Raw genomic sequence first — 27,174 nt, 5'->3', positions numbered from 1 at the left:
ACATGCTCCTAAGGGGCCTGATCCCTGCACCTCCTGACCTTTTATCTGCCTTAGTGCAGGTCTGTCCCCTGTACATCTTATCTAAATGTTTGGTCTCTGAATTCCAGTGCAGGGAGGCAGTACACAGGGGAGGGTCAGCAGTGATTGATGGGGACAACTGTGTCTCCTTCCAGGTGTTCAGCTGGGCCCTACAATTTTGAACACACAGGTCTGTACATTAGTCTGTGACACCCAGTGTATGCCCATGTGTGTAGTCAGGAGAGCACGGTGCTTGCAAGCCAGAGAATGGGATCACAGTTTCCAGTGCTCATTTGGTTAAAGGAGCATTTGCATTTGACTCTATTGCAGTGAAGTCTTTACAGTACTGATGTGTCCTTCCTACAGTCAGCACCTGCCAGCGTGACCTCCTTCAAATGCTATTCAAGCAGCAGATTATTTTCACAGAATCCCGGACTGGTTTGGGTTGGAAGGGACCTTACAGCTCATCCAGTTCCAATCCCCTGCCAACAGCAGGGACATCTTCCACTAGACCAGGTTGCTCCAAGCCTCTCCCCTCTGTCAGTTTAAAGCCATTCCCCCTTGGTCTGTCAGTACACGCGCTTGTAAAAAGCCCCTTTCCAGGTTTCCTATCAGCCCCATTAGGCACTGGAAGCTGCTCTAGGGTCTCCTCAGAGCTTTCTGTTCTCCAGGCTGAACAATTTTGACAATCATGTTACCAAAACAGACACTCAAAAGGTTCCTTGGAATTTCTCTTGGTTAGCCCTCTTTTGTAGAAGGAAAGCAATTGGCAAATTAGCACTAATTTTACAAAAAGAAGATGAAAGAGCATTCTCTTTCAGAAAGGTAGAAATTTTAAACCACTACATTTTCTGATTTTAAGCTATCAGGTAACTTGTCAGAGGTTGGGCTACTAATGGCCTGAGCACGGTCACCTCATGAGGTAAGCTGAAGGTTTTACCTTACCAGGAAGGCATCGCAGTCCCCTGCATGCACTGTGCAGGTTGGGCAAGGCCTGCTTTCCTCTGAAGCTGCTTTCCACCTCTCATGGACAGTGATTCCAAGCTAACAGTTGTTATTAAGCAGTTTATACACCTTATATGCCAAATATGCAGCTTATTACCTTTAAAGAGCTATTCAAATGGCCTCAGATGTATTAAAGGTCCCAGGAAGACTGAGGCTGGCAGTTCTCATAAATTTGGTTTGGTTATTCATCTGTAGAGAATGAATTTTTCATCTAATTGCAGCAATTAGGGGCTGCTATTCCCTCATTGAACACCCCTGAAATCACTGCAGCGCAGCCACCAGGTACCAGTAGCATCCCTGTGCTAGTTCTGCTCTTTGCCTTTTAATCAGACTTAGGTTTTCTTAAAATATCAAAGACAAGAAAGCAGAGATGGTTGCCTCCCAAGGGAAAGATCCCTGCTGTCATCTTGCAAACAAGTTGATAACAACGCTGAGGAAAACATCATACCAAGAGCATGACAGCCACAGTAACATCCCCTGAATGAGATCCCATCCGCGCCGCAGCTCCCCACGTTAGCCGGATAACAGGCACTTTCGGTCCCTGATGCTTCCCGACGGGCTGCACTGCTTGATTTTCCCCTTTTCGCCTCGTTTTTGGGCCCGTCCCGCGGCAGGACAGGCTGGGCGGGGCGATGCGCGGCGAGGCCTGCAGGGGGCGGGCTGGCTGCGGCCGAGGCGAGAGGGGCGGGGCTTGAGGCCGACCCTGCCCCGCAACGCGTTTACGTTCGTTAGAGCGTTTTTGTTGGGTTTAATTAAGTGAAGCGGGCTTGCAGGAGACGGAACCTGGCGCATTACATATTCTGAGGCGATACGATCAATTGCAAGCATCCTTCTGAGGGTGCTGTGGCTCGATTTAATATGTAGGCATCAAAATTTAATATATATCAAAAAATAATATACAAATACCAAAGAGTAATCTAAAATATCAAAACTCAATATAAAATAGCAATAGATAATATTACAGTACCAAAAATTAATACAAAACAGCAAAACTTTATATATAGATATTTAAATTATTGACAGATATCCACAGTACCAAAATGTAACCCTGCTACTACACCAGGCCATCACACCCTGTGTAAGACTGCATCTTTAGTGGGTTTATGCCTGAAATATTTATGTTCCTTTACTCAGTTTCCTGTTCTCCCCACTCCTTCATTGTTAGAAAACCTTTGTACTTCAAGCTGTCCTGGACTATACCTGTATTTTAGTGCTCAAAAGGCAAATATCCTACTTAGAAATCTCTGACAAGTTGAGTAAAACACTTTTGTCAGTATTTCAAGTAGCCTCATTTTTTAAATCTTTAAAGTTGGGTGTAGCATAATCAGATTATAAATTCTTAACCCAGTAAAATCCACTTAGAATGCTGGAATTGCAGTTTATAATAACTGGTCATGTTCTTACTTGCTAGGAATTCTAACATAAATATTTGAACTGAAGTCAGATTTTAAAATAACTTTATTTTGTTAAATACCAGGCCCTGTAGACATCAAATTATCACTGTTATTTTTACAGCCATTTTTTAGTTTTCCTTTGCAAACATATTAGCAAGAGGAGCCATAATTAATTTTTCCACTGGTACAGTTTTACTTGCATAGGAAGTTAAATAGCTATTATTTTAATGCCAAGCTCCATAGAATCTTTTATTCTTCATCCATTCTTTATTAAGAGTTTCCCGAATGCTATTCAAAAGTAAAGAAATTCAAGGCCATTACATGAAATATCTAAAACTCTGCCACAGAGCCTGAATTCATGCTTGAATAGAGGTTAAGAAAACACACTTGGAGTCTTTGCTGCTTTTAATTCAGCAGAGTCCCTATAGCCTAGTAATTATTTTAGGCCAGACTGCTTTGTGGGTTCAGAACTTCATTTACCGTTCGTATTGTAATTGGGGGTGGAGAGGGCAGTTATAATGTCATGTAGTAAATGTGGCACTTGTGTTAATAAGCTGGAGAGAAGCAGGGCAAAGGCTGAGCAATACTTTGTGCCCATCCACCCCATTAAGCACTGCAGCAGAGCTTCAGTGGCCAGCACTGCTGGGATGTGGGTCAGGTCAGAGCCCGAGGTTGCCCAGGGCCAGGTTATTCTAGTAAACAACTAGAGCTGCTGGGACTGCCTCGAGGTTTCTGGTTAGAACCAAAGTGATCAGCTACGCAGGTTACTTCTTAGCTGGTTGTGCAGGTGTGTTTGGCCTGAGCTCACAGGCGGTGACAATCAGAACTGGTCACTAATGTCCTCAATTAGGAGTGTTTAACTCCTGCTGGCCAACTAGCAACTGACGATTAGCTGCACTGGAGGCTGCTTAGCTTAGCAGTTCTCTGCTAAATAAATCCATAAATCCATAAATAAATATCCACGATGATGAGTTACATCATCTCCATTACTAACCTAATCCACCTCATATTTAATTTGGAATTAAACAATTTATAAGTTGTGATTCCTTTTGATTACGCTTTTTTTGTTGTTGTTAAACAGTAATCACAAAGCTTTACAATATTTCATACTCAAATAAGATACATTTATTTATTAGCTTCAAGGCAGGATGCAAAGCTCCAGCATTTGTTTATAAGAGAGCTGTTTTAAGCAATGGCACAGGCTGTCATCCTGTTAGCCTGAATAATGTCTACTTAAATGTGGGAGTCCTGAGAGGATGGGTAGACTTCAGATTATTCTTCTATTTACAGCTACCAGTGAAAACTGTCTGTATTTGCTGCCGAGGAGACAGTATATCAAAAGAAAGCTGTAACTAAATCCCGGACTGGGTTGTTCCTTCCGTTCCAACCCCCTGCCATGGGCAGGGACACCTTCCACTAGAGCAGGTTGCTCTAAGCCCCATCCAACCTGGCTTTGAACACTGCCAGGGATGGGGCAGCCGCAGCTTCTCTGGGCAACCTGTGCCAGTGCCTCAGCACCCTCACAGGGAAGAGCTTCTTCCAGTTTGGTCTCAAACTTTTCATTTAAAGAAAATCCCGTGTTCTGCACTTGCCCTCCATAGCCCAGATACCCAAACACAGAGCATCTGTTACAACTGTAGCAATGAAATACCCAATATACACCTGGGAATATAATCTGTGATGATACCAACTACTGTATTCGACTGCTGTCTTACTAACTTCCACTCAAGATTCAGTACCATGGGATGCCTTTCTGCAGGAAGGAAGGACACACTGGTAACGCAGGCTTTCCCTCTGCCAGTGGCTGCCTTTGAGCATCACATCTCCCACAGCCATTATCCCCAACATGTCCCTGAGCACTGCATGACCCACCTCAAGTACTGGAGAACCATCTCCTGTGGACAACAAACAGCACTTGATAAAAGCAGGAGTCTGGCAGGGTTTATGCTCATGAATACACAGTTTTTCAGGAGTGTAGCCCGCTGTAATCCTTCAGGGAACAAGAAGCCACAAGGTGATTTACCTCACCATGGCCCAAAAAAAGGATGCAGAACTTCTTTGTTGTTAATATTTCACTTTGTAGGGGAAAGCTGCTTAGACCAATTTCTAGTCCATATTACAGACCCATTCAGAATTTCAGATGTACCACAGACCTTTAAAGAAGTACACAAGCAGTAAAAAGGCGTGAGTGATATTTTTCTTTGCTAACCACACAGGAAATTGCTTAGTTTTATCAGAAATATGGTCTCTAAAAACAATCAGTAAGGCCATTCCTGAAGAACTGCTTTCAACAGGCTGCAAGATCCATTATTTTTACAGTCCATGTGGATGGTGTGCTGCAGATAAATAAAAGATGCCCTAAGGACTTTGCATGCCAACTGAATATGCAAAGTATTACCAGGTTTCTTTATTTTCTCACAAGCATGGTAATATTTAGTGTTTTCCTTCAAAGTGCAGTTCTTGAAGTGTTTTAATGGGACTTTAGTTTTTGTTTTAAAGATGGGTTCCAACTCCCATAGTTACATTGAAGAACATCAAAACCTGGCCCCAGCTGTGCTCTCATAGTTCAAAAGGTTACAGCACCACATACAAAGGGCAGCTGGGAAAAGATGTGTTCAGCTTTATAAAAAATAAAGTAGAATAAAAAAGCATAAATTCCTGTATCATGGGTCTTTTCTATTATCTGTATCCTATTGTCTCACCACAGTCAGTCACCACAACACGCACTCTTTTCCATCTATATACAGCACAGTATTTTGTCATATATCTAAGTGTTCCTTGCCTTTCCTTCTCCACTTTTCAATAACTCTTGAAGTGGTATTATTCCACGAGAACTTCAGCATTTGTTTAAAAATGCTGTTCCTGGCCCTCATGAGTTGTTTTGTAAAACTGTCAAGATCTGAACACTGCAGCCTAAGGAAAATGAATAAATACAAAACAGAGAAGGCAAGTAAAATAGCCTGAAATATATCGCTTCTAAGATCTTACCCAGATCATCCAAGGTCTTGCTGACCCTGGCTCAGCTCCTGAGCAACCTTATGGGCCAGTTTCTCTGAGTTAAGAACAAAATGCTTCTCTTTAACAACAAGCAGGCGTACCTGCGAGGTCTGCCTTTCTCCTTGCCCCCATCGCAGACCATTGTTACTGTGAATAAGCAAAAAAAAGAAACTCACAGAATTTGTTAAGTTCATGGCTCCCAAATCTCACTTTTACAAAGTCTCAACTGACCAGAAAGAGGATTTTGTTCCAGAGGTCTGTATTTTTGCAGGATGTCTTTTCAAGGCTCATTGGTGCTACACAACACAGTGCTGGGTTGAGGTCAGCTTCTGTCCTGCAGAAAACCAATACTTGTTTAAGGTGAGAAATAGTAAAGGGATGAGGAAATGAGTATCTTTATTGTTTTATTAGTACCAGAAAGCTTTTCACGTGCCAAGGGAGCCTGCTTGGCCAGCAGACAGACACAGACTTGGGCTCATCATCGTGCTCTCTCCCCCTTGGCACATTTCACCTGCCCCATTTTACATGCCCCCATCTTTTTCCATCTCCACTTTTGTGGCTGGTGGAATGCATTGAGCTTCTGCAGTGGGCTTGGGGCACACACACCATGACCACAGAATAGATCTACCTTGCCCAAGCAGTTGTGTTGTGCGAATGAATCAGGATCAACATAGGCAATACACATTGCAATGTTGAATTACATATGCAAGTCAAGCATTTTTGGTTCAAAGATGTAATTTTTTAGCAAGAAATGGTAGCAGAGTCCATGAAGGAGCAGAGAAAGTGGCTGTTTTACAGGAAATCATCTTTTTTCCATCTTTTCACATCTTAGAATTAAAAATAAATGCAGTGAATATCAAGAGTACTGGCACTAGAAAAGCCAAAACAAGGTATCCCTGACGCAGCGAGCACGGTAACGACAGTGTGCCTCAACTGCACAGCCAATTTCTTTCCTGCCCCAGAGCTGCTCACCAAATTCCCTCAGTTCCTGCTGACCAAGGCTTGCTTTGAGACACCTATTTGTAGGTGAAGCATCTGCCTTACTGGTAAGTCTTGTGGCCCGAGAACTTATGCTAAGGAATGGGAGACCTCCTGAAAACTGCTTCTTATCAGGCAGTTTCTGCCGTCTCATTTTCTTGGAGCATTTCATCATCTCCACCATATCTATTTTTAAACATGTCCTAAGCAGAGTGAAGCTGTACTTCCCAGGCACATTTACCACATTCATGGCAGGTTTCCATAAGAACATTTTGTTGTCAGAAGGGGTGTAGCATTTCCACTGGGGCTGCTACAGCTTTTGCACATGTTGCAAGACCAAAACAATGGGAAATCCATAATGCGTTTGGAAGAGAATTTTGCCTTATCACATATTCATTCATGAAGGATGTAAGATTCTTTTAAAATATGACTAATGACTTAGTTTAACAAAAAAAAATCCTGTGGGTGTTTGTGTGCAAGGGCCATGCAGAAGGCTGCCTGTTCTTTCTTGTCCTGCTCCTTCAGGTAGCTGCACCCAAAAATCATTATTCATAAACAAAAAGTACGAGCTCTTTCCAGCTCAGTACAAACTTGCACGCAAGGAGGACTGCTTTGGTAGTTTTGCCATGACAGGAGAGCATCACTCTAAGCTGCGCTGTGCCTACTCCCAGCAGCAGTTTGGGTTTGGGTAAATCCCCACTGCCAATACCCCTCACTACCCAGGCTGCTGGGGACAAGCAGTGCCCATTGCTAGAGGTGGAAACCCAAAGAAATGCAGGGCTTTGACAGTGCCAAGTGCAAGCATTAAGAAAAAACACACCATAATATCTCTGTCAGTGCATTTAGACTGCACCTATTACCACCGTGCCAGACAACTGTCGCCACCTTATCTCTGCAGTTACACCTCACCAAGACTCGTCTCTTCCCTGGGTCCATCAGCCCAGGTCTGCAGGGACACCACTCTGCAATGCTGCTCGCCAGCTTGGGGGTTTTCTGGATTTCTCGCCTGTTTTCAGTGTGGGGGATGTCATGCTGTGTATGGATTTCATCCAAAAAATACTGACACAATGAAGAGGTGACACAAAGCACAGGAAGCTCTCACCAGGAGCTTGCTGCAGGATGTGTATGTGCATCTGCTGTTTGCTGCCAAAATTAGCAGTAAACCTGAGCTAAGGTGGAAGAGAGCACTGAGCAGGAGGAAACAGTATGAAGGGAGACGGAGGACTCATTTATGAGTTATTCTGTCTTTGGGCAATTCCCATTTGTTCACAATTCCCATTTGTTCAGTACTGCAGCTGCCAGAAAGGGATATTGCCCCATCCCAAAGAGACAGTTAAAAACTACGGATCTATTGTGATGAAAAGCAGTATGTCTGAAGTTCAACATGCTCCCCAAACCTGCAGTATTTTCAGGTACATTGATCTGTCAAAACCGGACACATACAGGTATCTATACCGGTAGGTAGGTAGTGGATCCTTTGTAACTTAAGGCCTTCCTCCAGATACACAACTGTTGCAGCTGCAGCACACAGCAGTACCAAAGACTGCCAAGACAGTTTTTAAACTCTTAAGGCAGGTATTTCTTTTCAGCTTAAATTCAAGATTTGTTTCTGTTCTTGAACAAGGCACAAACAGTCTCTCAGAAAACCTTGTTTATTTTAAGTATGTCACAATGCTTCAGCCAGCAGGAGAAACTATGACCAAAAAGCCCCATAAATTTTAACAAGTATTATATATGCTTTTGCAAGGCATTAACTCCCCATCTATCTTCCTGAAAGATTTCACCACTCCAGTCATGTAGCATCCCAGTAGGGCAGGTCCAGAACAGATCTATTAGTGCTATGAATAATATTATGAGACTCATCCGCATCATAACCCATTCCTTCAGCACAGGCTGCTGTGATTAATGCTGCAGCAGTGCTTAGGGCTGCCTGTGCTAGCTCAGCTAAGGTACAGCTATGTTTAATTTTACTGTTGTTCTAGTATGATCTAGTTTTGTTAACATCTAAGTCCCTCTTCTTTTTTAAATGCATAGAGTGCTTCTGGTCCCGGTGGCTGTCCATCCCAGCTGCTCTAGGAGGTTGCAGTTGGAAGATGCCTTGGTCTTTCCTAGGGGCTCCATCCACAGCTAAAGATCTCGACACTTCCAAGGTTTTTCTGAGCTCTACCCTCAGTCTCCTCCATCGCCATTTAAGACATTGATTTCTGGCTTAACCTTATCTGTGCATCATGGACATTAAAAGAAGCAGCCTGTGCACACAGAAAATGTACTGTTTACAAATACTGAATATATATTTGCAGACTTATCTTCTCTGGTTCAGTGCCTCTCAGAGCAAACCTCCATCACTCACATCCTATTTTACAGTCTCTGGACTGAGAGCTGCTGAGCCCAACCTGGTCACCAGCCTTAATAACCAGCATCCAGTACTTTATTTTTATGACTGCACTCATAAGTAATGCTTATAAAGTCAACTTTATAAGTGAGGATTTTAATACCGACTCATAGAAAAAGAGAGCCCTCATCAGAGTCTTACGACAGCAGGATCTTCACATCCTTTTAGGAGAAGAACTATTTAGATATTGCCCAAAAAAAAAACAAGCCTGACAATAAAAACTCTCCTTCAAGATGCTGAGCAGCCACAAAGCACCACTTGCAGAGTGGTTTCTGCTGGCCTGGAAGGACAACCATGTCCTGGCCCCATGTGAACAAAGAGCATCTGTGATATCCAGCACTCATATCCAGCACTCCCTTTCTACACCCAGCACTACCGCGGCTCATGCTAATCAGACAAAATTAGTAGGACAAAGTCTACATTGTCCAACATTTTACTCACTTCACAATATCCCTGTACAAATCTGTGAGTGATGACTACACAGCACAGGTATTGCAAATATAAAGTGTTAACTGGATTTCTAGTTTTTCGGACTTTGAGATTACTTCTTCAAGCACATAGAATCATAGAATAGTTTGGGTTGGAAAGGACCAGTATCATCCAGTCCCAACTCCCTGCCATGGGCAGGGACGCCTCACCCTAGACCATGTCACCCAAGGCTCTGTTCAACCTGGCCTTGAACACTGCCAGGGATGGAGCACTCACAACTTCCCTGGGCAACCCATTCCAGTGCCTCACCACCCTTATAGTAAAGAACTTCTTCCTTATATCCAATTTAAACTTCCCTTGTTTAAGTTTAAACCCATTACCCCTTCCTAAATCTTAAATATGCCCTGTTAGCAAGAGCACTGTTTGGCTCCTACATTATAGATAATGATCTAATGGTTTTTGACCTCCCACCCCCCCACCCCCCCCAAGTATACACCTTGTTTAGATTCCTCTCTACAGGAATCTAAGCACAAAACTGTTAGCTGCAAACACAGATGCTCGCCAGAGTTTCATCATGCTTCAGCATTGCTGAGCACATGCTTATTGCCCTTGATTGCTGATAAATGGCAACATTTTCCCCGGGACACAACCAGATAAAATAAAATCATGTTATGAAGAGGAAGAGAGGGTTTGGAGAAGGGTGCTTTGGCTTGCTGGGGGCTGTGGGGTTCCCCCCCCCCTCCCCCTTTTAATAAGAAAAGAAAAGAGCATTTCTCATTTTCTTCTGCCTCACTGCAAACCTTTTGTCTTTTCCAGGTAACATCATTGGTTCTGGGATCTTTATTTCACCAAAAGGAGTCCTGGAGCATGCCGGCTCGGTGGGACTCGCTCTCATTATCTGGGTGCTTGGCGGTGGGGTGGCTGCCCTTGGCTCGCTATGTTACGCTGAACTGGGAGTGACTATCCCCAAATCGGGAGGAGATTATTCCTACGTCACAGAGATTTTTGGTGGGTTAGCTGGGTAAGTACCCTATCTCTATAAAGTCATTTGAAAACATATTTATATTAAGCATTTTGTGTGGAAAAGACATTTGATTTGGAAGAGACAGGGAACATTTGTCAATAAAATGCTTTTGCAAAATCATTCTTTCTGTTCTCATTAGAAATACCAAATGGCCCCTATGCACACCTCCTGGTGCTGCCTTCAAAGGGAAGACAATGAACACTTCCCGTTCTGTTTCTGATTCAATGAAGTTCCTGACAGGAAAGAGCAATGCTGTAAATGATGCTTTGTCCTCATGACGTTCCTGTGTGCCAGCCCTGAAGGATCAGTACCTTGTATACTGAGGAGCTTCACATGTGAGGGAAGCCAGGACAGAGCTACTTACCACAGAACAAAGCTGCTTGCAGTGCTGCTTCACTTACTATAGCTGTACAAAATAACAAGTGTTGGAAACACAAAAAGGGGAAAATGCTAACTCAGAGAATGATTTCTCTGAAAATAACACTGAGTAGTGTGGCTAAGAGAGGAAGGGGCAAGTGAGAAAAGGTCATTTATAGCTGACTGTCTACTTTTTTGCGTATTCAACAAGAGAAATAAAATCATGATCCTGTACTCACAGCTCGCTGGAGAAGCACCGACACTCTCTGGCCAGCTCACTCACGAGGAAAGATGCAATGACACATGCTGGTTTATTTGTGGAAAAATAACCACCATAGCTGTGAACTAGAGAAAGAAGAAGGAAAAAATAAAAGAATATTCCTTCTCGCTTGAGGTTCAAACAAGCTCAGAACAGTTGACCTGGCTGCTGAGCTGACCAGCAAAGGTGGAACACAGGCTGTCACCCTGTCCCTTGGGCTGTCCCCTTGCTCCTGCCTGCCTCGGCTCAGTGTTGCCCATCTGAAAACGCACTAGGTGACAAGTTTTCTTTCACACTTAAGCCGTTGCCTTATACTGATTGTCACAAAAGTCCGTGTTTCTTCAGTTGGAGGAATCACTCCTCTGAACTCTGTCCCACTTTGCATGGAAAAATCACACTTGTGTCACAGCACAGATTGAGGCAACAACAACACTGAATCTTAACTCGTCTTCACCAAGGTGTGTTCTCTCATAGAGGAAGGGAGCTGCATGGCAAATCCCCTGCTCCCCAGGATCCTGCAGCAGGCAATCAGCACCTTCTCCCACTGCCTGCTACCAGAATGGGATCTGCAAGAAAACAAACAGCATAAAACTGGATGAGCAGTACATCCTGGAAATATCGCTGTGAAGGAGGCCAGAAACCATCAGTTTCACAAAACCAGAAGAATCATGTGTTCTAGGGGAGAAAAAGAAAGTAGTAAGAAATCAAGTACAACTAAATCTGGCTTTAGTTGTTCCTCAGCTCGCTCTGTGCCACATTCAGAGGATTTGCATGGTGACAGAAAGCACCAGGCTACGCTATTGCTGTAACAAACAACATGCCTGTTGCTGATTGCTACCCAGCATCTACCTGGGAACTGAGCAATGCTCCCACCTTCCAAAGCAGGCAGCAGCTCGCTTGGTGACCAGGCTTGCAAGGCACAAGCAATGTCAAAAAGCACAACTTTGTCAGCTGCAAGGAAGCAGTGCTCCCATTCTTGCTTTGCAAAGAGACCTTACCTTTTCTCCCAAGAAAATTAACCTGTCGTAAGCATGACAAAGGGTTGCCTTAGGCAAGAAGCATTCAGGTGGGTTTTGGTGTACAAAGGGAGACCTCAGTTCTCCGGTAAAGCCAGGCTGGAATTATGCCCTGTTGCCCTTTGGTGAGCTACCACCTTCAGCCTGCAGCTTTGGGGAACTCCCACAAGGACCTTCAGTTTTCCACTTTGAAGCTCCCGTTCCTCTGCTGGCACTCATGTGTGGGACTCTGAGCTGAGAAGGGCCTTTTGGGAGCCTGCATTGTGCCTCCCCCCAAGGAAGAATAACACTGCTTCTCCAAAAACCAATTTTCTCTTCTGGTTTAATCCTCCTACAGCAAAGAACATCAAATCCAGCACACAAAGCTTCACTGTATCTGCCATGGGATTTTACGAACAGCAAATCTGAATGATTTGGTCTATTCACATGAAGATGTCTATTATAGGAGTACACGCCATACTCACCCAAACATTTGCCCTTCAGTACTGTTGTCTTGTCCATGCCCCCCAGAATCATCCCCATTCATTATGCTTTCCTGGTATAAGAATAAAGAAGTACTACTATTTGATTGTAACAGCATTGGAGTATTTCATGTCCCAGCTTCTGTGCCTGGCAGTATTGAGAGTTGGTTGAGTAACTAAAAAAAAAGAAAATCATATCACTGCTAGGTGTGATTTAAGGAGAAGGGAATAAAAGAGAGAGGCAGGACAGGGCCATCTCCTGAGCTGGCAAAAGCTCCAAGTCTGAGAGCAGCCAAAGGACAGTGCCTGAAATGCTGCTGAAAGCAGTGGTGATGGCAAAACTCAGCCAGAGATGACCCTGAAGAAGGGACACCAGTGGCAGCTCTGACTAGGGGAGGGTGGGCTTCTGATCATAGGGTTCTGCTCTGGTACCCAAGAGGAGATGTCCCACTTTCATCTTCATTTAGATATCATCTTGATTTTAAGTAGCATTTGTGTATGAGCAGGCAATGCGTCACATCCTGTGCTGCTGGAGCTGACTGAGCACAGCTCGTTTTACATGCAGACAGGCTTGCATGTCTGTACGAGTCATAAAAAGAACATTACCTAAAATAGTAAGTAATAGGCTTAATATGTATTCTTGCAGAAGACAATGAATAAATTCAGCTCCATGAAAGACTCACTAGTGCATTTCTGATAAATAGAGCTTCTTCCAAATGCTCAGCAGTAACGTTGCAACCAGCATAGCTGCTTCACCAGCAGTGCCTAATGGCTTGGAGATGGTCCTTACTACAGATCAGGAGTACTGATATCAGCAGAGAGCTCTAAGCCAAAGCTTTGATAAGTAAGTGTCACTCCAGACTGCAAGTAAAACATGCTTCAAATACACTTCTATGTTTCCTTTTCGTTGATGACGCAAAAATCTAAAGTTTCCAAAGGCAGTGAGTTTTTAAGCGATGTAGGATAACTTTAATAATATTCAGACTAGCTCACACTTTCTTAAACCAGTTCAGGTTTTCCTGTGGTAAGATGATCCGTACTACAGCATCTATTTCAAACTGTTCTCTGTTGTTACTGACACACAAGTAGGACACACTGTAATTTTCTATTTTCACAGGCTGCTTTGACTCCATGATATCTTATATCTAACGTGAAACCCTCTTGGGAGTACAGGCACATCCCAAATACATGTTTGAGAACCAATTTCACCAAGTCCACTAGACTACTAGAGACAGAGATCAAACCATGCTGTTCATTTCTTTCCACAGGCGAAGAAATTAGTATGCAGACATATCTGAAAATAAAATCAGTTTTGGTCCAGGGATGACTGACGCTTCCACATGAATGCCACACCTTCCCCAAAGCAGCACATCCCACCACAGTCTGTCACTTATTCCAGTGTGTTTCTAAAATCGCAAGAGCAGCTACTTCTTCTTCTCTGCATTCATCTGCTTTAAGCCTGTTTCTAACAGCCTCATCACTTCTTAGCAATAAGAGAAGATTTAATTTCTTAGGTCTTGTAGTGCTGTACATTACTGAGTAGCTGTGAAAGCCTATCAGATAGGGTTCAGTTCCTGACAGCCCCAGTGCCACAAGTCAGCCCTCAGGGCAGTTGTTCCCCCACTTTCCATTTGAAGAACCAGACAGAGTAACTCCAGGTGTGCCCTGATGACATCTCCCTGCTCCAAACTGAGCTTTGGGCTCCCTATGCTGGTTACACTCCCTCTGCACGACCAGAGCAGAAAGCACACCTGCAGCCCACCACCCTTTGCCTGTGTGCTCTGCGATGGCAAGGACAGCTGATGCTCAGCTGTGTCTGCAGGGAATTTCTGCCCTCTGTCACTTAATTATAACTGATCCAGAATAGTTGTTCTTCACTAAGGAAACTGTACTCTTAAGATGATAAAATGTGGTGCTTTTAAAGCAAGGACTTACTTACCAACTTAACCTTACCTAGGTGTTCCTGCTCCGGCAGGGGGATTGGACTAGATGATTTTTTGAGGTTCCTTCCAATCTCTAGCATACTGTGATACTAGAAGACTTGGAGTGTTGGGTAGTACTGGGTACTTGGGTACTACTGGGATTAATTCCTGTCTGCCAGTCACAGCAAACACCACAAGAGCAAGGCAAGCACTTGGCAGTGCATCCCCAGCCCCAACAGCTACTTGCTCAGGGATGTGACCTAAGTGACCCATGTGGATATCTTTTTTCTCAGAACCAGGCTTTGGTTAAAGCTTACCTGGAAAAACAAGATAAAAATGGGCCCACGTCTTAGGCAAGCTTCTGTCTTATTTTAATGCCATCTCTCATTTGAGCTTCCCATTTGACAGCACAACTTTGTCACCCTCTGCTAAAATTCTGCATTTACTTTAATTGGTGTTATCAGTCCTGCATGTATTTCAATTCAGCATGAAACAAAATGACTGTCAGAAATCCACTGAATTATTCGCATTTCCATTAAATCATATTCTACCCGATACCAACACACTCCATGTTACAACATAGAAGTAGGGGTCAGTTTTGCCTGAAATACTGTTTTCAAAGTCATTCTTCTCACTGAATGCTTCCAGATGAATTCAGCCTGTATAGATTGCCTGAGCTAAGATAAACATGATAGGGAAGAACTGGTGGCATCTGCCACCAAACCCTGTGGCCCCACAGATGTGGCTGAACCTGACCTTGCTCAGCATCACCAGCATCCTAACCTTATCAGCAAATTATTATTTTTTTATTATGTATTATTTTCATTTATTATTGTTTTATTATTAATATTATTAGTATTTTTATTTATTATTATTTTTACTTCACTAAATTGCAGTATTTAAGTCATAGTTAGCCTTAGTGGGGACCAGCTGGGTTAACTCATCCAGCAAGCAGGGTCTGCAGAGGCACCCCAAAGTGGGTACACCACCCACAGCACCAAATAGCACAAAGCAATTACTGGAGGAAATTGCTCTGAACCACGTGGAAAATATTAGAAAACAGGAAAAAAAAAAATAGGAGTCACACAACAAAATAAAGAGAAAGGAGAGGAAAAAAACCCCATTTTAAAATCAGTGGTCCCATTTGAGAAGGTAACAAGCTCTTGCATCATGCCAGCTTGCCAAACTGATTCTCTGATACTTAATAAGAAAAAGGAAGCATCAGATTGCCCCATACCTATCAGAAATAACAAAGAACAGAGAAACACTCACCGCATCTGTTCAAGAAACACCCAGCAAGCAGCACTCCCTCCATCCATGTTAACAGCACCAGGAGGGACCCCTCAACTGAAGTGCCACACTTAAGGGGCTGGCAGCAAGGCAGCATGTGAGAAGGGAGCAGCTTCTAAAAGAGCAGCCCATGTAACCCAGGAATTATATTGTTTTATTTGGAAATGTCATTGCCAATCCTCATTTGTGCTGGGCATCGCTGCATGTTACACTTGTACATGTATATGAATGAATTAATGTGTATGTATCTCTGTGTACACACATGGCAAGAAGGTTTCTTGCAGTAGCTGCTTCTCATTACTGAAATAATAATACTTATATTTTAAAACAGAATACTTATTTTAAAAGCAGATCTGCTGCTCTTTAAGATAAGTGAATTTTTTCCCTTTTCTCAGCATGAGACAACAAACTGCCTCACACTTTATATTTGCAAGGGTACCTTGTTTGGTGCAATCACCTTCAGCTGCAAGTGAAGGCAGACAACCAGCCCCAGTGAGCCCCAGCTGAGTGATCGCAGAACAAAGCAGCACTAACCTGCCCTGGCCCAGGTCACAGAGCCAAACTGACAAGTGACAAGAAACCCCCCAGTGACTGGTAGGGAGCCAGTAGCAGCCCCAAGAGTGCAGCTGGGGCCCTGCTGAAACCCTCCAGAGGTGTCTTCAATGGAGGGACTGCCATCGGCTGCAGTGACACATCAGCCCAGGAGCAAGAGATGCTTTCGCTTTGGCATACAGAGCTGTATCAGCACGTGCCCACTGGGCATCCTGACTCTACCAGATGCCCCTAAACTGTGCTTTGCTTAGAAATGTTTAATTCAAAATCCAGATTGCACTGGGAACATGAGAAAAAGGATGAGGAGAGTCACAAGTAGGTGACTCTTAGGTGCGACTGGGATGAAGGTGCCAGTCTTGCTGCGTTGGTAGCTGTCCTGAAGCACTGCACAGCCAAGTATGCAATACCTCCTCCAGCACACCCCTAACACTGCTTTCTTGTGCTTTTTCTTGTCTTCCAGGTTTCTGCTGCTGTGGAGTGCAGTGCTTATCATGTACCCTACCAGTTTAGCCGTCATTGCGCTGACCTTCTCAAACTATGTCCTGCAGCCTGTCTTTCCTAACTGTATCCCCCCCTATAATGCCTCCAGGATCCTCTCCATGGTGTGTTTACGTGAGTATTTGCTTCTCACACACACACAAAGCTTGTCTTGGTTTTACATGGGACCACTCGAGGGGCCACTCCAGCCAGGCTGGGGTCATGGCCACAACAAGGGAAGTCCCAAGACAGGCACCATGACTGGTGTGGGATATGCAGTCTCTTCCTGCTTGCCTGCAGCAAGCACAGTGGCTGGAGTAGGGCATAAAGGCACCTGAATCCCTGCAGGTCCCAGGGAAGTGGCAGCAGGCGAGTTTATGGGACGGGGCAGGGCCATGGGCACCCAGCATGGGTGACCCACCATTTGAGCCCTTCCTAGTCTTGTACATTCACAAATGCAAGTGCATAGGAAATGCAGGATGGCACTGGCTCCACATTAATTACTTGCAGAGCCAGCAAAAGCAAGCCAGAGATACAAGGACCAGAGACATTCACCATTTCCATGAGGAGATGGTGATCCCTACACATTGAGCGCTACCCAGGCACAGTAACTAGACCTCGGGGGAGCCACAGCCAACAGCACCCAAGGCGGGAAGGCTGTTGGCTGATAGAGATGCCCCTGCAGCTGGGATTCTCTTAAGGAAAGACAAAGCTCCTCCTTGCATTGCTCCCAGCCATGCTAGTGCTCCCCACAGGGATGTGCAGGTCACTCTGTGCTTTTGAATGCTTTGACTGTGTGGTCTTAAATAAACATGATTTCATGTCACTGAATTCAGTCTTTTGCTCTCCAGTCCTCCTGACGTGGGTGAACAGCTCCAGCGTTCGATGGGCAACACGCATTCAGGATATATTTACAGCAGGAAAACTCTTAGCCCTGGCCCTTATCATTATTGTGGGCTTCATACAGATCTTTAAAGGTACTCTGTGAGACAGCTCCAGCACGGGTATGGTACTGTTGATAGAAGTAATTTTCCCCACTCACTGTTTTCTCCTTACAAACTGACCCAAAGGAGCACTGGGTTTAGCTGAGGTGCGGGCCTGAGTACTCACACAGCAACAGAAAGGATGGCACCACAGAGAAATCAGCTGTATTCTCTTAAATGAGTCCCTTTCTGGCCCACCTTATTGGTTCTGATGGAATAAATGCAGCTGAGGATGTTTAAGAATAGTTACTGAATTTTTTTAATCTGTTGTATTTTTCTTAAATTTGAAGTATCCTGGGTGTAAAATGAATTCGGGCATTAGTCAAATTTCCTGCAAAAAGTCACTTATATGATTAAAAATAGGCAAAAAACAAGGTCTCGCTGACTCACCAACTTAACAGAAAGCAGAAAACACAAAAGGCTCACAGTGTTTTTATCATGTATATCATGAGTCATATAAAGGAAGATAAAGTATGACATTTGCAGAGAGCAAACATGTTTTCTCAGGGGTAATAGTCCCACAGCCTGCCAGCCCCACAGACATTTTATTTTTCAGCAGTTCTACCAAACTCTTGTAAAAGAAAACCACATTAAAAACAGGTAGGAACTGACACTGCCCAGGAGCCATCCTCAGGCAGTGCTGCTTGGTCCCATGAGGCACAGCGGTGGCCTCAGTGCAATGAGGGATGCTGTGAGTACAACCCAAGCTGCTTCCCCAGGACACCACTCCACAGAAAGCCCTGCAAGTGCAGTGCCAGCCCATGGTGACATGAAGAGCATGAAGACCCAAAACCAATGAAAATAAAGACTAAAAATCACCTGTTTCCTGGTGTCTGTGGTAGGTAGGGGTGGATTAACCTCTTGCTTGCGCTCTCTGTGCAGGAAACTACAAAGAGCTGACACCAAGCAATGCATTCAATTTTTGGATGACTCCATCTGTGGGGCATTTAGCTTTAGCTTTCCTCCAAGGGTCATTTGCGTTCAGTGGCTGGAACTTCTTGAACTATGTAACGGAAGAACTGGTTGACCCCCGCAGGCAAGTATTCGGTTCTGTGCCATCCACGCTTTCTGGAAGTGCTGAGACATTGGAGCTATCTGGTAATATTATTCATTTCATAAGCTGCAGCAATATCCTTCCATGTCTATGGGACTGGTCTTTCTAAAGTAGAGAGAGATTTTTTGTTTAGAAGAGATGGGAGGCAAGTTAAAGGAACAATGGAATTAAAAATGTATTGCGTAAGGCATTAACTGAAACCAGCCTGTAAAACAAAGCAGCATCTTTATGGCACTGTTCAATCACACAGTGCTTCTATAGCAAAAAATAACCATCAATGAGATGTCATTCAAGGGGCTATAGGGAGAATCACTTCTATTAGAAAAATGTGGGATTATGTTTAAATCCCTTTGCTTTTTCACCCAAAGGGGATCTTCTACAGACACCAGAAAGAGATCAGAAAGTCATTGCGTGGCTGCTCCCCCCAGGGCGACCAACATCATGCTGGTCCTGGGTATGGGAAAGGGCTTGGAAATGATTTATCACATGCAGGCTGGAAAGCTGGAGGGAAAGTAAAATGTTAATTTAGTAAAGCAAAGCTCAAATGTTTCAACATTTGAAGTGGAATGACAAATGGCAAGAGCAGCTCTCCGAGCATTATTTCTGGCCATCCAAGGCACACAGCGATTAAACAAGGAGAAATTGAAGCTATTACAGTGCCCGCGTGGGAATGAATTAGAGCTGCAGCCTTACAAGCGGCTCTGCACGTAACTCGCACTAGTGAGTGGCAAAGTACACATCCAGAGGTCTTGGCAGGAATAAAGCAAGTGTGGCACAGTGTTCCCTCAGTAAAACACCATCATTTTAATGGACCACCACAATTTCAAAACTGAATAATGAAAAGTTATGACTTAAATAAGGCAAATGTGGCCTCAGCTGAGAAATAGAGAAAAAAAGGAGTGAATGGCTGTTTTTATTATTATTGCAGTCTCCAAGGGAAAACTATAGAAAAATACTTCCCATTTTTACTAAATCTGTTCAAAATCATAAAGGTTAAGTAAAGTTTTTAAAGACTTTTTTTTGCAAATCTGACACAAGGAGAGAAATCCATTATTACCTTAGATACAGGGTGGTTCAGGTGTCCACCTCTAAGGAGGTCTCTGCATCAGAGGTCAAGTAGATCTGTCTGGCTGTAAGTTGCCATGGTGTTGTATGACCAGACCAGGTTTACAGCATGGGACAGGCCAAGACAGCCACCTGAACAACAGGATCTTGTTCCTTTTCAGAGCAGGGGAAAGTAAAGCAAAACAAGGCCTTTCATTGCACCACTGGTGCCTGTACATACAGCTGCACATGGTTGTTGTGGTCTCACTGTACATGACTGTAATTTCTTATCTATGCGCCTAATTCTCTTATTAGGAACCTACCTCGTGCCATATTCATATCCATCCCATTGGTGACATTTGTGTATACATTCACCAACATTGCATATTTCACTGCCATGTCACCCCAAGAGCTCTTGTCCTCCAACGCTGTGGCGGTAGTAAGTAAACCATTCCCTGGATGTCTAAAATACACTTTGATTTTGGTTCTGTGCTTTGCAGTGTATTTCAGTTTCTCTGCCTTCTGTTGCTTTAGACATTTGGTGAAAAGTTACTGGGCTATTTTTCCTGGGTTATGCCAGTCTCAGTGGCCCTATCTACATTTGGAGGAATAAATGGATACCTTTTTACCTCATCAAGGTTAGATGCAGTACAATTTTATGAACGTTATCTAATTTGGGGAGGGGCTGGTTTAATTGCATTTGCTAAAGAAATGCTAGCTAGACATTTTGGATGGTGTAGAGCATGAGGTCGTTGTTGGGTGTGTTGGATACATTCAGTTATGAATTGCTCTGTTTTGAATCATCAAATGTAATATTGAATCGTGGAATCTCTTGCAAAATAATCCTTACGAGCTTCTGAAATTGTCTGCAGATGTGGAATAACTCACAGTAAGAGCCTAACACAGCTTTAGCATGGAACCAAAGTCATTTTACACCGATAAAGTTCCAGTAGCTACAAGCTAAATTGTGCTTCACTCAAAGAGCAGTTTTAGGGCCTGGTGCTGTTCCCAGTTACAGACATTTTCATTCTCTAGTGGAAAAACTCCTTTTGGGCAGATGTTTTGCATGCACGCTGCTGATAGCGGGGCCAGAATCTGTAAAGTGTATTGCAGCATAGTCTATAAAGTCTATTTATATTAACTGACCTCTCTGAACTTAATTAAAAAGTTGTGAAAAAGTTTTGAGGAAACAACTCAAGTCTTAAGTACCTTGGGAAGTTATTTATCTCAGCACTTTCATGAGTACAATGAGATGCCACAAATCTGAGTGCATATGTTACATGTTACGCACTTAGAAGTGAAGTTAAACCTCAGGCATGTTAAACCTTATTTAAAACCTTTTTGACACTGGAAACACTATCTATGAGGGGTTTTGTGCCTTGGCTATATATAGCTGATCCCCACACAACCTTCACAGTACTCATCCCACCCTGGGTAAGGAGGCAGCGCTGGCAAAACCGGACAGATTTCGGTCCCCCTGCTTAGAGGTAATTTGGCACCTCAAAGCAGGTCATTTCACAGATGCTATTAGCCATTAAAGGCCTCGTATACTGAAGGGTCTAGTTTCAGTGACTTACACCAGGTTACACAAGCAGTCTCTAGTCATCTCCCCAGTTGCAGCCCAGCACCCATAGGCTGCAGCTCCCTTCCACAGCAGTGCAGGTGTTGAGATTAGAGATGTTCTATGGCTAGGAACTGAAGAGGCTGTTGTACACCCAGCTGGTTCAGCATTACTGCTCTCATTTCCAGGTTATGTTTCTCCGGTGCTCGAGAAGGCCATTTGCCAAGTCTGCTTGCCATGATCCACGTCAAACACTGCACACCCATCCCTGCCCTGCTCGTCTGTGTAAGTTTTACTGTCCCTGCTCTGCCTTTCTGTAACCTGCTTTTATAAATACTAAATCACAGAGAGAAGAGCTTGAGAGGCCATTAAACCCCATAAGGAGGAGAAGAGAGTCAGCCTGGAGTGCTGCTGGTGGGTGCTGGCCAAGCGCTTCCGATGGCCCCAAAGGGGAGCAGCCTTCAGCTTCGGAAATAATCCCTCCTATTCCCAGCCATCCTGGGGGCCTGGACAGTTTCACTCATATTTAACTTGAGCTGCAATTTAAGCCCATTACCACTTGTTCTACCCACAGCAGAGGTAGAGACTGGCTTTTGAAACAGACAATTTGTTTAAGAAGGGAGAAGCTCTTTTGATTAATTTTGTCTGCTTTACACAAGCATTTGGGAACAAAGAGCTTCATACACTTTTACCAACAGTGAGGGTAGGATATGTGATGGGTTTTACTGAAGCATCAAAGACATTACAGAGGAAAATGACTCTCGCTGCTGCTGTCCCCTGTTGCATGGCCTGAGAAAGGGAATTCCCCAAAGGGCATTTATCTGAAATCTTGGCTAGCTGCATATTTGGATAAAAACAGGCAGGTTTGACCCCAGATGCACTAGGAAGGTGCACACTTGTGTATCTGTCTCCCAGCAATAAGAGCAATTCTGGCACAATACACCCAGACCAAATTTCACCACATAAGCCCTCCTGCACATCCTGCTTTTATGGCAACATTTGCATCTAGCTGAGGCTTTACAGCATCCCTGGGGCTTAATGCCCACCACAAACACCTCATGTGTTGCCCATGCAAGGTGCTGGGGTAGGCAGAGACCCCTGGTCCCACCATGGGCTACTGCTGGGCTGCTGATGCCACTGAAGTGAAACTCTTTTGTCCTTAAAAATACATTGTTTGAAATTACACACTGAGTTTCAGAGGCTGCTTCGCTGTGAAACAGCTGGCTGATCCATCAGGTGTACACCAGTTCTCTGCTCTGTTCAAAACATCCTCCCTGAATCATAGTGCAATCACAGGACAAGGTGTTTTAAAGCAGCTCAGGGTATATCAAGTCCTAGGAAATATTAATTTCTTAACAAATATAATGTAGACAGCTACAGTCGCAAACTGGGTCAGACTTTAGGCAAACCTAATTAATACCCCAGGTTCCTTTTCCTCTTCCAATGAATCATACCCAGCTCTCTGCATGAAGAAAGGTTTCTTTGTACGTGGAGAAAGGCCTTTTTAACACCACCAGTGAGGCCTGTATTTTTACTAATCCTTTCAAAAATCAAGGGACCAAGCTAAGTGTAAAATAAACAGACTGGGGTTTTTTGCAATACAGTGGGGAGCATCCAGCTGTCCCACCTGCCATGTGGCTGTGGCCAGGCAATTAACGAAGCAGCACAGCCCCTGCAGCCTTGTACCACCCAGCAATCATGCCCACACCATGAGCAGACCTGAGACATTGGTGTCACCTATGCACAGAATCACAATGCTCCAAGCAGCATCACTGTAAAACCTGTGAGTGGCAGGAGAGGGTTGTGTGTGTGTATGACACTGTCAGATGAAAGCTAGGAACATGTTATACGGATATAAAACACCCTCCTATTTGAAATCCATTTTGTGGTGATACTGCCCAAGGTGTTGGAATCCCCTCCCAAGCCTGTGAGGTCCCCAGGGGGGACCAGAGTGTTGTCTGATAGAGGTGCTTAGTTCCTGGTGCTGGTGGTGCAGAAGCCCTCCCTTCCAACAGCACTTTGCTATTGGAACAGCAAATTGAGGAAAAGGGACATAAGCAAAAGGAGAGCTTGGAGTAAGAGACCAAAAACCTGAGCTCTCTCTGAAGAGATGTGGATACTTGGCTTCCCTCAGGCTCTGGCCACCAGCAGACAGTGTTCACAGGACCAGTATGTGGTGGAGGCCAGGGCTCAGCTCCTAGGGTACTGACTGGCAGTGGTGTGGGACTCAAGGAGCCAGCTCTCCCGGTTTTGCACAGTATAAACAAGTGAGTTTATAGCATGGAAATTTCCACCATCAATCTGCCAGCTTCCAAACACATGTAATGCTCAAAAGATTACTGATGCCAGTCATCTGCAGAATGAGCTGTGGGCCAGCAAGGATAAAGGGCAAAGCTCATTCTTTATAATATACAGGGCACCTGCAACAATGTAGTGCACTGACCACAACGTGTTCAGTCTGCAAGAAATCCTTCTTCCATCAGCAGTTCGCACCAGAGGGGTCAATAGCTTTTAAAACAAAGAACAGGAATGGGTAGAGCAGAGCGATACAGAGCTCTGCCAGTTCTCCTGGCCCTGCCTGCCCAGTCATGGGCAGTAGAGACACCTCTGCCAGCACCTCGGGGTACTTATAAACAGACCCTCAGCATGTGCCAAATAATCCTAAATCCCCACTCAGCCCCAGTGGCATAGCCCAGGGATAACGCTTTGAACCACAGAAGGCAGCAGATACCCAGGAGGGCCTGTAAACAAAAGGTATTTAAATGCTTTAATGGGTTTTTTGCTTGTTTTTTGGTTTTTTGCTTGTTTTTGTTGGGTTTAAGCTACTCTTTCTAGTAATGACTCAAGGAAGGTTATACTTTTCTCTTTGCAGTGTACGGCCACTCTTGTCATCATGCTTGTTGGAGACACATACACGCTAATCAATTATGTGTCATTTATTAACTACCTCTGCTACGGAGTGACAATTATAGGCCTGATTGTGTTACGATGCAAGAAACCCAAAATCTTCAGACCTATCAAGGTAACAATGTTAAAGCTAAATCTCTTGGTTGCAATAGTGATGCAAAGGGTGGGATGGGCACACCAAGCTCTCCATCTGTTTTGAATCATGGTTTATTTTTTGATGTAGCGGTAATGTTTTGTGGTCCCAAACCATGTCTCAAAGAGCCATTAGTGTAAAAATTGGATACACACAACCACAGGGAGGTCCTAAGATGCACCCACTCAGCCACTGCTGTTGGTCTGCACAGTTGTGTTCTGCTCTCTCCTGGTAGGTGAACCTCCTCATCCCCATCACTTACCTGGCATTTTGGGCATTTCTGCTGATCTTCAGCTTATACTCCGAGCCAGTCGTCTGTGGAGTTGGACTTATTATCATTTTAACTGGAGTGCCAGTGTTCTTCCTTGGAGTCTACTGGAGAAATAAACCAAAGAGTGTAAATAGGCTAATAGGTAAGCCAGTGCCACGGTGCCCCGATGCACTGCTGGTTGTGCTTGGGTCTGCAGGGATCTGCTTAACCTCTGAACCGGCAGCACTAAAACAGCAAGGGAACATCCTGTGTGAGCCCAACCACCGCTCCTGCTCACAGGCGGCTCCTGGCCACAAAGCTTGCCTCTGGGCAACTCTTTTGCTCACTCTTGAGCATGTTTGCTCACCTCCTTTCGTGCCTCTGTGCAGCACCTCACCCACTCAGCTCACACACCAGTCTGTTCCAGAGCCAGATACACAGGAGTGCAACAGTGAGGCACTGGCACAGGTTGCCCAGAGAAGCTGCGGCTGCCCCATCCCTGGCAGTGTTCAAGGCCAGGTTGGATGGGGCTTGGAGCAACCTGCTCTAGCGGAAGGTGTCCCTGCCCGTGGCAACGGATTGGAACTTGGTGAGCTTTAAAGTCTCTTCCAGCCCAAACCATTCTGTAATTCTATTAAGGCTGAATGAACTATCACAAAAGAACTAATAAATGCACACAAGCTTTCATCCCACTCTGCCACCAGCACATCCTGCTGCAGAAACCCCACATGGCACAGTGAATTATTTCACCCTCAAAAGATAAGAAAGCCTTACATTATCACTCATGTAAAATTAAAACTGCACATAAGTCTTGGATGGCTTGGCTATGATTGGCTTTTAATTGCTTTGCTCTGAGGCGAGAACTTTCAACCAAGCACACTGCAGCCTTTTGCTCTTACCAGAGGTCCCCAGGATCAGCAGTCCCAATGCTGATACAGTGCCAGGAGGGCTGGCAGCCATTCCAGCCTGTCTTTGCCAGCACAGCTCTGCAAGGGGCTGGGAAAAGCATCCCTAACACTGCCCATCTTAACCTGCGCCTGCTTCATCAACACTGTTTAATCACTGAGCTAGAGATGAGAAGGGTTGGAGGGGCAGTCTCTGCGCAGCAGGACCGAGTGGCCATGGATGGGAAGATGCACACTGATTCACACGTTGCATCACCCCAGCATCGTGCTTTTAGACGAGCTCAACCATCCCCATTAACCACCCGCACGTTTGCTCCTGCAGAGTCCATGACGTGCTGGGGACAGAAGCTGTGTTTTGTGGTCTACCCTCAGGGGGGAGTTGCGGCGGAGGAAGAGGCATTCTCAGCAACCTCGGCCCGCTCTCGGCAGCAGGCAAGCGAGACGGACATGAGGAAGTAACGGCGTGGCCTCGGAGGCTGCAGTGGCTTCTTGTTTACATCCTGGTTTTTGCTAAAAGTTTTTCTGGAAAAAAGAAAAGAAAAAAAAAAAAGGTTTTAGAGCTCCAGTAGTGAAGCCCATCGTGTGCTGCACCCTCACGGCATCTGTAGCTGTTAGGTTTTACCTTAAAAATTAAAAAAAAAAAAAAAAAAAAAAAAGAAAAAACAAAAGAAAAAATGAGAGAAAAAATTTAAAAAAAAAGAAAAAGAAGAAAAATAAAATATAAAATAAGGCACTGGTTGCTTTTTTTTTTTTTTTTTTTTTCTGGCAGCAAACATGCGCAGTGGGGGAAAGCAGCACAGATACAGCTCTGGAATACTGATTTTAGCTGCTGTGAGGGTCCATCAGAGACATGCGAATTCAGGCATTTCAAAAGTAGGGCAGCTCCCAACACAAAATCAAAGTGGAGAAATCAGAAAGTGAGAAGACCTTGGGACACCCATCCCAGCTGGAAAATCCCTGTCCCTGGGTAGAGGGAATCCCCACAAATCACAAAAGGTGTCAGAGTTCCAGCCCAAAGGATTATTTCTGTCTGAGCACCCAAGCACCAGTGCAGCCAGGGCTCTGCAGTGAGCGATAACCAGCCAGGGTGGTCCTTAGAGTCCAAGGTACAAACCCATGCCTGCCTGACTGTCCAGGCATCATTTGGTGGCACAGGAAAAAAACCATATGCAGAAGTAGTGACAAAAATCTCAAGTATCTCAAATCTGCGGCATTTTTGCAAGGGCGAAGCTGGGTTCCTCTATCCCGATGGGGACAGCGCTGTTCACACCATCCAGTAAGCAACCTGGTCTAGTGGAAGGTGTCCCTGCCTGTGGCAGGGGGGTTGTAACCAGATGAGCTTTAATGTCCCTTCCAACCCAAACCACTCTGTGATTCTATGTCACATTGCTTCAAATTCCCCATTTCAACTACCCTAAGCCAAGCAGCAAACCTAAATCATCCTCACATCTTTAAAAACTGTTTTGCATATTTTATTTGTGGCAAAGACTAGGAAAACCCTCTAGTTCACCTATTTAATTAATATATAAAGATTTGCTGCTGTAGCAATATGGCCCCTTTCACAACAAAGGATCTTTTGAAAATGCAAAACACAAGAACAGCTCTGGGCAACATTTTGAGCCGCTACCGTTCTTCTGCAACTTCTGAAAACAAACCCTGTCACGTTCAGTAGCCTTGGTAACAGCTCTGTGGATTTAATTTTAAAAGTATCTTTCTATGTGTTACAGGCCCTGGTATAAAAATTAAGGATTCATTGTCTCTTAGTT

The 27,174-nt window shown here is 44.4% G+C and overlaps 1 protein-coding gene across 1 annotated transcript in view; it reads left to right on the top strand.

Annotated features, from left to right (window-relative positions):
- SLC7A10 (solute carrier family 7 member 10) overlaps positions 1 to 26,387 on the top strand; it is a 42,222-nt gene extending 15,835 nt beyond the window's left edge. Inside the window, exons 2-11 of the mRNA XM_080637464.1 lie at positions 10,030 to 10,234; positions 16,555 to 16,706; positions 17,423 to 17,548; positions 18,437 to 18,590; positions 19,968 to 20,091; positions 20,187 to 20,290; positions 21,402 to 21,498; positions 24,086 to 24,235; positions 24,489 to 24,666; positions 25,731 to 26,387. Of these exons, the coding sequence (XP_080493590.1) occupies positions 10,030 to 10,234; positions 16,555 to 16,706; positions 17,423 to 17,548; positions 18,437 to 18,590; positions 19,968 to 20,091; positions 20,187 to 20,290; positions 21,402 to 21,498; positions 24,086 to 24,235; positions 24,489 to 24,666; positions 25,731 to 25,867 (1,427 nt within the window). The 3' untranslated portion in view covers positions 25,868 to 26,387. The remainder of the gene's footprint in view (positions 1 to 10,029; positions 10,235 to 16,554; positions 16,707 to 17,422; positions 17,549 to 18,436; positions 18,591 to 19,967; positions 20,092 to 20,186; positions 20,291 to 21,401; positions 21,499 to 24,085; positions 24,236 to 24,488; positions 24,667 to 25,730) is intronic.
- The last annotated feature ends 787 nt before the right edge of the window (positions 26,388 to 27,174 follow it).

This window comes from Psittacula echo, assembly GCF_963264785.1.
Source record: "Psittacula echo genome assembly, chromosome: Z".
Lineage (NCBI taxonomy): Eukaryota > Metazoa > Chordata > Aves > Psittaciformes > Psittacidae > Psittacula > Psittacula echo.
Note: the sequence above shows the minus strand (reverse complement) of the source record. Positions and strands in the feature narration are given on the sequence as shown.